At 46.7% G+C, this 13,101-nt stretch overlaps 1 protein-coding gene across 1 annotated transcript in view; it reads right to left on the reverse strand.

Moving 5' to 3' along the window:
* Nucleotides 1–11,130, reverse strand: part of CTC1 (CTS telomere maintenance complex component 1) — a 16,924-nt gene extending 5,794 nt beyond the window's left edge. The window contains exons 1-11 of the mRNA XM_006761671.2: nt 11,063–11,130; nt 7,868–8,031; nt 4,565–4,802; nt 4,217–4,428; nt 3,793–3,949; nt 2,755–3,045; nt 2,529–2,657; nt 1,738–1,970; nt 1,440–1,617; nt 1,165–1,365; nt 541–699 (exon numbers count right to left, since the gene is read on the reverse strand). Of these exons, the coding sequence (XP_006761734.1) occupies nt 541–699; nt 1,165–1,365; nt 1,440–1,617; nt 1,738–1,970; nt 2,529–2,657; nt 2,755–3,045; nt 3,793–3,949; nt 4,217–4,428; nt 4,565–4,802; nt 7,868–8,031; nt 11,063–11,095 (1,995 nt within the window). The 5' untranslated portion in view covers nt 11,096–11,130. The remainder of the gene's footprint in view (nt 1–540; nt 700–1,164; nt 1,366–1,439; nt 1,618–1,737; nt 1,971–2,528; nt 2,658–2,754; nt 3,046–3,792; nt 3,950–4,216; nt 4,429–4,564; nt 4,803–7,867; nt 8,032–11,062) is intronic.
* Nucleotides 11,131–13,101: the final 1,971 nt, after the last annotated feature.

Genomic DNA, 13,101 nt, shown 5'->3' on the forward strand with positions numbered 1-13,101 from the left:
CCCGCACCAAAGCCTGGAGGAGAGAAGCTTTCCGTTTTGGCAACAGAGAGAACCTGGAGTGGGAGGCAGAGCAGACCTTCCTGCCGGTCTTGCTGCCCAATCTAGACCTGGCCTGACCCCACCTCAGAGGGATGACACTCCAAGGGAAACCATTCCACCCGCATGCGTCCCACCCCGGCCCCTGAGGCTGAAAGGCATCCATCTCCTTTCTCACAAATCCTACAACGCCTGCCTGTTCCCAGATCTAAGAAAACTTTGCTTTCCAGAATCTCCTTGTCTACAAATCTCAGTGGGTCCAATAAGACCATTATTCCTCCAAACTAAGGAGGTGGGAAGTGGGAGCGGCCATCTGGTGTGCGCGTCAGGCACGAGGTAGGGACTGGAGGTCTGGCTAGGGAGCCCCTTGCCCCTTTTCTCTACGTGCTGACACCAGTCTCCCAAACTTCTCCCCAAACGCGATGGACGTCTGTACTTCGGCGTCTCTAGAAAATCCCAGCAGGTGCTTCCTCTCAAACCCCATGTGCTGAGACCCTACTCCACGACGACCCTCTCTCTACTTCTGGCCTCCAAACCTAGGAGCCGGGGGTCGGTGACGGGCTGCGAGCGCTCATTCAGGAGTAGGCAGGGGAGGGAACCACTTTGGTCCCGAAGCTGCAGACAACCTTTATGAGATGAAGCCACCAGAACCCCAAGTAAAACCTGCAGGGAGATGAAAGCCAAGGTATCAAGTATTTATTAAGCACATATTGAGCATCTATTATGTGCGAGGTACTGTGTTAAAGGTTAGCTACAAAGTAAAAAAGACATGGTCTCTAACCTCAAAGAGCTTCTTTTTGAGGGGGGAAGACAGATGTGAAAAACACACACACGCGTTCACACACTTGGTAGTAGGAGAGAAAGTGTTCAAATCAAAGTTAGAGAACCTCAGCAGACACAAGAAGAAGTTTGGGTTTTATTTTACGTGCCCTGGGGAAAACAACAAAAGGATTTAAAGCCAGGGAGTTTTGTCATCCAAGCTGCATTTTACCTCTCTTTCTAGTTGCTGCAGGGAGGGGTGGTCTAGTTAGAAGGCTAGTCAGTCAACATGATGAGAAATGACGACGACAGTGGGAGTGAGAATGGCAAAGAGAGGAAGCGCCCTGAGCCCTGCTGGAGCCCACTGACCTGGGCTGGATGGAAGGCGGCGGGCAGCAGGCAGAGCCAGGACCAGGCCAGGCGCTGATTGAGTTGGCAACTGGTCAGGTGAGAAACTTCTGGGACAGGCAGCAGGGTCTTAGGGTCAAAGGAAGTCCAGGCCCTGGACTGCCCTTCCTCTTTCAGGGCGGCCAGAGTGGGGAAGGAGCAAGGAGTTTGCAGCCGAGTGTACTGTCAGGAGAGAAGAAAAATCGGATTGGGCATCCCATGTACGCCCCCGCCACCCCGTTTCCCCATCCTCACACCTTCTGGAGTGGACAGCAATGTGGCTCTTCAAGGATCTCCTTGTGTGCGTTCCGACTGGGGATGCCTGGTGGAGCCAGAGCGTCCAGGGCAGGAGCCAGGAGTTGCAGTCCCAGGCTGGGGCTCCCGCGACAGGAGCACTGCAGGAACTGGTGGTGTCTCAGCACGTGGGGACACAGCCTTGGGAAAGGAGCTGAGTCACTTTCCCCAAGACCCTGCCTCTCCCAGGATCCTGCTTCCCTCACAGAGGTGGTGTCCTACCCCCAGTGCCACCCCAGCCCAGACCGTCATCCTCCTCACTTGCAGGCCAGCTCCTCCAGGGCCTTGGTAACCCACAGGTACAGGGGAAGTCCTAACTGACGCTCCCATACCAGCTGCTCATACAGGGAGGCCCCCCAGGCTTGGAAGGAAGACTGAGTCTCAGGCTTCTGGCGAGAGAAGCCCCGAAGGAGAACAGCACCGCGGAGACAAGCGGCGAGCACCGGCCTTCTCGTCCCTCCACCCACTGACTGGAGGAGGTGAACGTCCTGGAGCTGGGGGCAAGCAGAGAAGGTGAAGCAGCAGAGGTGAAGGTCACTCAGTGACCCCACGCAGAGCTGACTGCAGTTTTCCCTGCCCGGGTTCCAATTTCTCCATACAGGTCATTTCCTCTCACCCTCCACACCTCACCTTCCATCACAACCCACTGTCCCCGGGTAAGCCCTCATCTCTCATCAGCTCCACTCAACCCTTCTGTGGGTCAGGGGGCTCCCGGCTGGCATGGCTTCCCTACTCAGCAGGCGGCCTGACCTCACTCTGGCCCTCGCTACACCTGCGCTTCAGCTCCCACATCTCCTCCTCCAGTTAGATGCCCTTCTGTGAAGGAGATGCTCTGGTCCCAAGCCCTCCTCCTTTTGCCGTAGCCTCTACCTTCTGATCTGAGCTCTCATCCAAATCATTCTTAACAAACGCACATGCCCACCCCCCAATACACCCTTATTGTTTTTATATTTCTGTTGTAAAGGTCCCCGCCCTGCGGCCAGAAAAGACCGCCTAGAAAGGCAGAAGCTGCTGGGGAGCCTCTTTGGTCAGCAGCCCGATCGCTCACGTACCTCCAGACAGACTCCTGGTCGCACCACCCGCCTGAGGCCATGGAACGGCTGGTAGGAAAGGCAGAGCCCCAGCTGCCCATCCAGCTCATAGAGGCCAGCGGGCTGATTCAGCACGCCAGTGACCGTTCCCTGCAGAGGTCAAAGGGCCCGTTGATCCCCATTCCCTTCCTCTTTGGAGACCCAGTTTCCTGCCCCTCAAGCTCTAGGACCTCTCCCTTACGCTCACCGTGTATGACAGGAGCCTGGAGTCCCGGGCAAGACCCTTTTGCTCCTGCCTGTCTTGGATGCTGCTTGTCCCGGTGAGTGGCTTGGGGTCAGCCTCCAAGAGAGTTCTGCCCAACTCCAGGTCCAGGTCCAGCTCTCGCACGCATTCTGGTTTCAGCGGCAACAGATGAGAGGAGGGCTTGGTGGTCCAAACACGGTAACGGTGACCATGAATCTTGGATGCGCGCAGCTCTGTCAGCACGTAGGCCCTGCCAGGCCAAAGGGCTCGGTGCCAAACCAGCTGGGCGGGGACCTGGCTTGTGCAGAGGCAGGCAACATGGGACACGAGATGCTTCTCACAAGCTATCCTTCTGTCCCTTTCCATCAAAATTTAACCTCAAAGACCTGCCCTCAGGAGCTTTCCTTGCCTCATCTTCCTTGTTTGCCAATTAAATCTTAAGCCATAGAACTTTTAGGATCTCTTTTCTCTCTTAAGAGATGCCAAATCCCTCCCCCAAGATACAAACCATCCCTAAAATTTCCTTCCAAATACATAAATATTCCATTCAGAAACTTATATCCTTTTTGCATTTCCCCTCTCTCACCCTATAACGTATAAACAATTTCTATTTATTTAGTCAATACGCACTGGGTACGTATGTATCCAGTATTAGGATAGATGTTATGGGAACTGTAATAGACTGTTCCCTCTTCTCCAACATATTTCAAACCACAGACACAAACCCAAGAAATAATATGGAGCCATGTATGATCAAGAGGCACAAAGAATACACATTTACTAAGGATGGGTTGGAATGATTAGAAAGGCCAAGTGAAAGAAGAGGAACTTGAAGGACATCTTGAAGTGGAGAGAGAGAGAAGAATAATTCAATAAGAGGCAACAACATAGAAATGTTCAGAACTTAGAGCAAGCTATGCAATGAAAACACTGGCCAGGATGAAAAAGGAATGTTCCTGGCAGTTGCATAGAAAAATGAGAAATATCAAAGTAGGAAAACACTAGTAAAAGTAAACAGCTTGAATTGACTCTACTCCTCACCTGCACAATGATGGATACATGGCTGCCAGCTTGGCTGCCAGCTGGGGATAATTCACCAAGAGACGCAATGAAGTAAGCTTTCTTTTTACTTTTCACCAGAGCACTCAATCGAACCAGCTTCCCAGCCAGGTTTGGCTGTATAACTCTGAGCTTGCTTCTAAAGAAGGGAGAAAGGAGAGAGGAAGAAGTCATTATTTCTCTTCTTTTCCCCTGCAAATTCCTCCCCTTCCCTGTAAAGAATAATCCAATTATGATTAAAAATTTCCATTTTCCCATGGGTATTCCAAAGAGGCCATATTATTCCCTTTATTTGGAGCACCTCATCAATATTACTCTCAATACCTTTCTCTCCTTCTTTCCACGGACTCACCATCCCCCTCCCGGTTTCAGAGTGCTCCTCCTCCCCTGGAGAGCGAAGACTTACCTGTGCCTGAGGAGGCGGGAAGCAGCCTCCGGGTAGAGAACAGGAATAGGGGTCGGAGGGCCAGGACTGATGGTCAAGGGCACCACTGGCACGGGGACACCCCAGAGCTCCAAGTGCCCCTCTCCTGAGGCATTCCACTTGGCGGGAGGAAGGTAACTCCAACTGGGGAACAGAAAGAGATGGCCCAGCCAAGAAAGGTCCAGATCTATGAGCTAGGAAAGACCAACATCAAGGTTAATCAGCATCCCTTTTACCTGCCTCCACCTTTGTTCCCGACACTGAATTGCCTCACTCCCTAGACACCATTCTTGTTAGATCTGAGGCATCTGACATCCCGTTGCTACTCACCTCACAGGCCAGGATACCAGTGTTATCTTTCACATAGAGGCTTCCATTTCTGCACTCTTGTTCCAAGTCCGCCGGTAAGTCTGTTAGTGTCCCTAAAAGTAACAGCCGCTCTCGGGGGAGGGCGGTCCCACCGAGTCCAGCCTCTTGGGCCCAGGCCTGATATGCAGTACTGCTCCATGTCAGGTGGCTGCAGCAGGGAAGGTGCTGGTGGCTCCTGAGGTCCTGCACTGAGACAAAGCTGCAGAAGGAAGGGAGCAAAGTTGTGTCCAAACCTAGGAAGTTACCCTCAACCCCGACAAATCTCCCCATATCCCAAGGAAAGGTCAATGGGGAAAATGGACTAAGGGAGAAGTTCAATTGATCGAAGGGGGAAAAGATGAAGGGAGAGAGGGAGGGAGATTGCCTAAGGAGAAGGGATAGGGGAGAACTGGATCAGGATAGAGCACTTAGGGGACTTCACTCACTTTGTAACATTTTACTTCTTATAAAAAAGAGCTGAATCAAATATGACAAATTTTAATGTTTTAAAAATTGAGCCTTAAGTACCTGGCTAACCACAATGCCAATAAGCTCACTGTTAGTTCAGCTCTTTTTTGCAGGCAACACTTTCTCAGTGACGACAGTAGGGTGCTGATTTACATGCTGGTGGGCCAGCAATTTTAGTTACCGCTGGTTTATTTATTTGATTTGCGATCCTTCTTGTCTTTATTCTGAAGCTAACCAGTCAAAGTATATATTTTCCTTTTCTGTGTAGTTATGAATAACATTTTTTATTGATTTGAGAGAGGGAGAGAGAGAAAAAATCAATTTGTTATTCCATTTATTTATTGGTTGCTTCTTCTTTGGTGTGCCCTAACCAAAGATCGAACCTGCAACCTTGGCATATTGGGATGATGCTAACCAACTGAGCCACTCAGTCAGGGCTATGAATAACATTATATTTTTATTTTTTAATATATTTTTATTGATTTCACAGAGGAAGGGCGAGGAAGAGAGGGATAGAAACATCAATGATGAGAAGCATTGATCAGCTGCCTCCTGCACGCCCCCTACTGGGGATTGAGCCTGCAACCCAGGCATGTGCCCTTGACTGGAATCGAACCCAGGATCCTTTAGTCCGCAGGCCGACATTCCATCCACTAAGCCAAACCAACTAGGGCTGAATAACATTTTAATACAGATATTTCTCTTAGTATTCCAGTTTAGAAAATTTCCCCCCATCCTTGTTGATGTTAATATTTTTAAATTACATTTATAGGGGTAACATAAAATTTTCAGGTGTACAAGATTTTAAGTCAAGATCTGTGTACTCTTATGAAGGGCTTTCCACACGAAGTCTAATTTCCTTCCAATACCATATATGTGAGCCCCTTACCCATTTCACTCTCCCCACACCCTGTTTCTCCTCTGGTAATTACCATTCTGTTGTCTTTGAGTTTTTATTTGTTACTTTTTGTTTTATATTCCACATGAGTGAAATCATCAGTTTTTGTCCTTTTCTGTCTGACTTATTTCACTTAGCATAATACTTTCAAGATCTATTCATGTTATTGTAAATGGCAATATTTCATCTTTTTTATGGCTGAATTGTATTCCACTGTGTATGTGTGTATATGTACCATATCTTCTTTATCTAATCATCCATCAGTGGACACTTAGGTTGCTTCCATGTCTCTTTTTTTTTTTAGTTTCTCAGATGTTCCAAATACTTAGAAGGTCATGATCATTCTATTTATTTATCTATTTATTTTTAATATTTTTTATTGATTTCAGAGAGGAAGGGAGAGAGAGAGAAAAACATCAATGATGAGAGAAAATCATTGATTGGCTGCCTCCTGCATACCCCCAACGGGGGATGGAGCCCCCAACCTGGGCATGTGCCCTTGACCAGAATCTAACCCAGGACCTTTCAGTCCACAACTCTATCCACTGAGTGAAACTGGTTAGGGCGTTTCCATGACTTAATTATTGTAAATAATGCTGCAATGAACATAGAGTAAATATATCTTTATATATAAGTGTTTTCATATTTTTCAGGTAAATACTCAGAAGAGGAATTGCTGGATCATATGGGAGTTCTACTCTAGTTTTCTGAGAAATCACTATAGTGTTTCCATAGTGGCTGCACTAATTTACATTCCCACCAAGATCGTACAAGGGTTCCCTTTTCTCCATATCTTCTCCAACACTTGTTATTTTCCACTGGTGTATAATGAAGTCCATGGATGAGAAATTACACAGAATTTTGAAAATGGCATTTTAGATAACACGGAGTACAATTACATTGTCTTCTCACCAAAGATCCCCCGCCTTCACTGACTGAGACAGATTGCCAAGCTGATTGAAGTGTTGCCCAAATTACATGCAGGTTAAGGGAGTGTCAGGGAAAACATCTCCTGCTCTCAAATAAGTTTGGTAAATGAAAAATTAAACAAAGCTGAACAGATTTCTACCTTTTTTATTTTTTAAAAGATAAATATACAGTGATATGTATACTCACATACCATAAAAGTAGCTAAAATAAATGAGTTAGAGCTATCAATATGAATAAATCTCAGAAGCATAATGTCAAGTACAAAAAGCAAATTGCAAAAGATATATATATATACACACATATATATACAACTTATATAAAGTCTAAAGGTATGTAAAACTCTACTATATATCAATTAGGGATAACTGCATATACAGTAAATATATAAAAATATTCACATAAATAATACACTTTATTTTCAAAATAGTATATACTTCTATGAGGTTTCTTTTTGCAGGATATTTCAGAGCCTTCAATATGTTAATGAGTCTTATGACTCTCTTAGAATAGCTTATCATATCCAATGTCTCTCAAGTTTATTTAGCCATGGAGCCCTTTTCTTGTGTTATTTTATTAATATTGCCTAGAACAGTTTAGGAAATGGTACTAAGCAAAATAACAACAACAAAATACCTTCAGGAGACCTTACACTTAGTTCTTAAACACAACCATCTACACTTGGTGAATCTTAGTTTCCTAACACACAAAATAAAATAGTATCCGCTTTCCTCCCACTTTGAGAGTTCTTTCTCCAAACCTCCTTTCAGTCTTCTCTCGACCTCTCCCTTCCTTTTCTTCTCTAAAGTTAACTTAAGCCTACTTTGGAGAACTATAGGAAAAGCAAAGCAGCTTGATGAAGAATGGAAATGTTTGGCAGAAGGGGGGTGTTTATGCCTTTCCCTCCCCTTACCAAGTTTCCCCTCACTTTTCTCTGGCCCTTCCTTTTCAACTCCAAATCGAACTTCCCCCTGAACCCCAATTTTCCTTACCTGTAGCTGAGGGGCAGTGTAAAACCCTGGTGCCTTCCCTGGGACAACCAGGTAGTCTTCACACAGTCAATTACCAACTGAGTGAACTGGAGAGTAGGCTCCTTGCCAGTTGGACACAGGGTCTCTTGGATGAAGGCCTGGGCAGTCTCAAGCCAGGTTTTCTCCTGAGAAAAGTGAATCTAGTTAAAACAACTTCATGACAATCCTGCCCACGAGGAAATTTGGGGAAGAATAAAGGAACAGAAAAAAAAAAAATCAAGAGGGCATGTAAATGAAGAGGAAATGTAAAGGAGTTGAGAGCTTAAAGAAACCTTAGAAGTCTTTTAGTCCAGCTATACAATCAACTCAGACAGCTGGCCATCCAGCTCTGGTCTTGCATTTTTCTCTAACAAACCTGCACCAATCCTTAAAGTGCTCAACTGGAACCTATATTCCTCTGTGAACCATCCCAGGTAGAATGCTGCTCCCTCCTTGGGGCTCCCACGTCATCTTGCACATACCTCTATTAAGAGCAGTGATCAATAAAGATAGTGGGTCCCATTTTATATAGAGTCTAGCTATAAAGCCAGCAGGTTGCAAAAAAGATTGTTCAAAATCACCCTTGAAAATAATCCTTTAAATTGCTCATAAAGAATAGGACATCGGTCCTAGCCTGTTTGGCTCAGTAGATAGAATATCAGGCCTCGGACTGAAGGGTCCTGGGTTTGATTCAGGTCAAGGGCACGTAACCGGGCGCATGCAAGAGGCAAACAATCGATGTCTCTCTCTCACATCTATGCTTCTTGCTCTCTGTCTCATCCTCTCCCTCTCCTCTTCCACTCTCTCTAAAATATCAATGGAAAAATATCCTCAGGTGAGGAGTACCAAAAAAAAAAAAAGGACATAGTACTTTATAGTAATATAAATGAAAATGTGCCTAATAATGAACAGTACATAAAAAAGGACATAAGTACAATTTTTTATTATTCCATTGTTTAGTCATCTATACATTTGAGTTCCCATAAGCTAAATACATATATAATACAACCCCATTGCATTTGTTTCTTGTACTATCTTTTCATCTATGATGTGGGCTTCCTAAGGAGGACATGAACTATTTTTATATACTTGTCACAGACTCTGAACACAATTCTGTCTATATGTAGATAATTTTAGGGCATGGGTCCAGCTTGGCCTATTCCCACTGCTAGGCCTGGTGCATGAAAATTTGTGCACTCGGGGGTGGGGAGGGTCCCTCAGCCCGGCCTGCACCCTCGCAGTCCAGGAACCCTCGGGGATGTCCACCTGCCAGCTTAGGCCCGCTCCCCAGGGGATCGCTCCCCAGGGGGATGGGGCTTAAGCTGGCAGTCAGACATCCCTCTGGCAGCCTGGAAGCCCTCAGGGGATGTACAACTGATGGCTTAGGCCTGCTGCAGCTGCGCTGGCCAGCCATGAGCCGGCTTCTGAGCGGAGCGCCCCCTGTGGAAGAGCACTGACCACCAGGAGGCAGCTCCTGTGTTGACTGTCTGCCCTCTGGTGGTCAGTACATGTCATAGCAACCAGTCATTCCCAGTGGTTCCCAGTATTCCGTCCTTAGGGTCAATTTGCATATTACCCTTTTATTATATAGGAGGATAGGATTCCGACAGAGTTCAACAATACTTACAGGAAGGACCTTCATCCTTTTTGATCCTCAGCGATAATTCTAAGCCATTACAGTTCTATCCCTGTCCCTCAATGCTCCTTGATTAGCTTTCTGGCCAAACCTCCAGGTTCAGTTCATCTTTAGCAAAAACCAATCTTCAAGTTCTAGATGACATCAGTGTCCTTGTGGACAGCCCTCCTATTGACGTTCACCTTCACTCCACCTCAGCCACCCTCATGCATGGTCAGGGTTGTCAAACCGGGACCAGGTCTTCATTCAGAACCCCCCATCAGCATAACCAAAGCCCAGACTCTCGGACTTTTTGCGTCTTCCTCTCTTGGTTGCCTTTTTTAAGCCCCTGCTTCTCTGAAAGCCTGTCCATTGCTTGGCACATGGAACACTATGGTTTCTCTCAAAGTGGTACCTCAGAGTCACCAGTTTCATTAACAATGCAGGTGATTTGTAGATGACCTCAATCTACTGAGCCAGAATGGGAGGGGGACAGTATTTTAAATAAGCTCCCCAGATTGATAGTGATATAGGCTGAAGCTTGACAACACTCGATATTTTCCTCGCAATGACTTCACCCACCGGATGCCATGGATAGATGCTGATGGTTCCTAAACCTCTACTTTAGCTCTAGTTCTATCCATGCGCCCGGCAGACTCTCCACCTGGCCAACCTGCAGGCACCACAGCTGCTCCCCGCTGAACTTTTCACAACATCCACTCCTCTCCCAGTGCTCGCTAACCTTGCAGATAGCACCCCCAAGCACACAGTTCGAGGCACACAGTTCCCTTTTCACTCTGCCTTCACCTCTGGACCCTCGACATCAGTGCCTCGGCCAGGATCACCGTCCTCTCTGGTTGCCTGGCAACCACAGCCTTCTAACTGGTACTCTCTAGTCCACTTTCCACGCTGCTACCTCAGGATGTGAAAACACGAATCTCATCCAATCATTTTTCTCCTTAAAACCCTCAATAACTCCCAACTGGCCTCAGGTTCGAGTCGCTGCTTAGCAGGAATTACAAGCCTGTGGGCTCTGATTCCTCCATCACCACGCAACTGAACGTCTTGTTTTTCAAGGACACCTTCTCTACTTCTTGCCTTTAACCATGTTTTTGCCTCCGCCTTGAACCCTCCTTCAGTGATTTTTTTTTTTTTTTTTTTTTTTTTTTAACCCTGTCTAACTTTATCTACCTTGCCATGTCATTTTTGCTTTGCGAACTCCTTACACGCACTTTGGGTCTCAAAAGCTTTTCCTGATGACCAGTTACCGCCGCGTCAGGGGTCTCCCCCAAGACACCCACAGTGCACAGTTCGCCACCAGTCTGCTCCTGGGCTGGAAGTCTAGAGAGCGGACCGACACGTGTTTAGGGATCACAGCGGCGCCACAGGCGTAAAGGAGTAAATAAATATATTCCCAGAACCAGGGAGAGGGGTAGGACAGGCAGCCTCGGCACGGCCAGCGGAGTCAGAGAGGCAAAGAGGCAAGGTGGCGGCAACAGGAAGAGAAAGAAAACCCAGGACAGACAAGAAAAAAAGGACGAGGGTAGGGGAACAGCACTCACGGAGCCAACAGCCTGAGCGCGGCGAGCCGCCATGATACGCCCCAGGCGTGGCTCCGAGAGCTGAGCCAACCGGCGTCGGCGCGAGTGCTCACGGGAGAGCCGGATTGTGACGTCATCGGCGGGCGCGTTCTCCGCTGCACCTCCGGCTCCTCCCCCACCCAGCGACCGAGTGTCACGCCCACAGCGCCCCGCCCACCTCTGCCCCGCCCTCGGACGCCCGATCTCCCGCCGTTTCACCGGGTCTGGCTTCCCGGGGTGGGTAGGGGAGCTCGGGGCTTGAAACGCAGCGCCCTGGTCGGTAACTCTTAACGTCTGTAGGTTTCCCTGGTCTTTGTACCAAGCAGAGAGAAGTGTTTCCTCCTCAATGCAGCCAGAGTACAGCAAAACTTCGCCTTAACGGACTAATTCGGGGGGGAGGGGGGTTGGTGGGGGGGTGAGCGTCCCTTAAAGCCCAGAGTCCGTTATATAATGAAATAGGTTTTCTGAATTCGTATATTAACTAAATTAGCTAGTTACCTGTTTTTACTTACGTTGACACATTTGTGTAATTAAAATTAAGTATGAAAAGTTTAATTTCACAGAAAAAAATTTCTATATGTATTACTGTAATTTTAAATGTATATATACTGAATAGATCTAGTGACTGCGAGCATTCACTCTTCACTGAGAGTAAACAAATGCACGTGGTTGGGGCGTGGCTTAACGCACTTGGGAACAAGGACCGACAGGCCACAGCGGTTACAACTGCTGCAGAACCCAGCTGGGCAGATCGGTGGTTGAGCGTGGACCCCTGAACCAAGAGTTCACTGGTTCAATTCCTAGTCAGGGCATAAGCCTGGGTTGCGGGCTTCATCCCCAGTGGGGATGTGCAGGAGGCAGCTGATCAATGCTCCTCTCTCATCAATGTTTCTCTCTCTCTAGCCCCTCTCCCTTCCTCTCTAAAATCAATAAAGTAAATAAAAACTGCTGCAGAAAGTCATCTCAGGTGACAGCAGAGCCAGTCACTGTGCCTGATGTGCTATATTCACATGCTAATCATTCCTGAACATTGTTTAGAAGCAGCGAGTTTTGGATTTAAATATGTAGACTATATTTGTAGACTTGTAATATTTATTTACGTCGGTGAAATTACCAGTGTTTTTTCCAGCACATGGACTATTTGCTAAAATTTGTTTAAAACAGCCCAGCTGGGATGGCTCAGTGGTTGAGGGTGGACCTATGCACCAGGAGTTCTGGTTGGATTTCCAGTCAGGGCACATCCCTGGATTTCGGGCTCGATCCCCAGTAGGGAGTGTGCAGGAGGCAGCTGATAGATGATTCTCTCTCATCATTGATGTTTCTACCTCTCTCCCCCTCTTCTTTCCTCTCTGATATCAATTTTTATTATTTTTTTAATATATTTTATTGATTTTTTTACAGAGAGGAAGGGAGAAAGATAGTTAGAAACATCGATGAGAGAGAAACATTGATCAGCTGCCTCCCGCACACTCCCCACTGGGGATGTGCCCGCAAGCCAGGTACATGCCCTTGACCGGAATCGAACCCGGGACCCCTCAGTCCGCAGGCCGACGCTCTATCCACTGAGCCAAACCGGTTTCGGCTGAAATCAATTTTTAAAAAAGAGGTAAAGTGAGAGAGGGGCATTTAAGGCCATTGTGCACTTATAGTTGCTTCAAAACATTTTTGGAACAGGATAGAATAAACATTGATTATGAGATAGTAAGTATAAACACTGTAGACAATACAAATCCTCTAGTCATGTAACAGGAAAATAAAGACTGTAACTCTACAAATTATGGTATCCCTTAATTCAGCTTCACTTTTGATGGAAGACCTCTGTCAAACGTACTCAAAAAGTCAGGAGGCTTTGTCTAGAAATAAATGACAAAGATTTATTCAAGGACCTCTGTTTGCAAACTGTAAACACAATTAGGCAAAAACTTAGAAGTGTTCCAAAGAAGAAGAAAGAAGGTTAAGAGTTTTTACAGTAAAAAGAACATTCCTGAGAATTATCAGTTTTGCATTTTAAACCCTAGGGT

Source organism: Myotis davidii, unplaced genomic scaffold (genome assembly GCF_000327345.1).
Source record: "Myotis davidii unplaced genomic scaffold, ASM32734v1 scaffold37, whole genome shotgun sequence".
Classification (NCBI taxonomy): Eukaryota; Metazoa; Chordata; class Mammalia; order Chiroptera; family Vespertilionidae; genus Myotis; species Myotis davidii.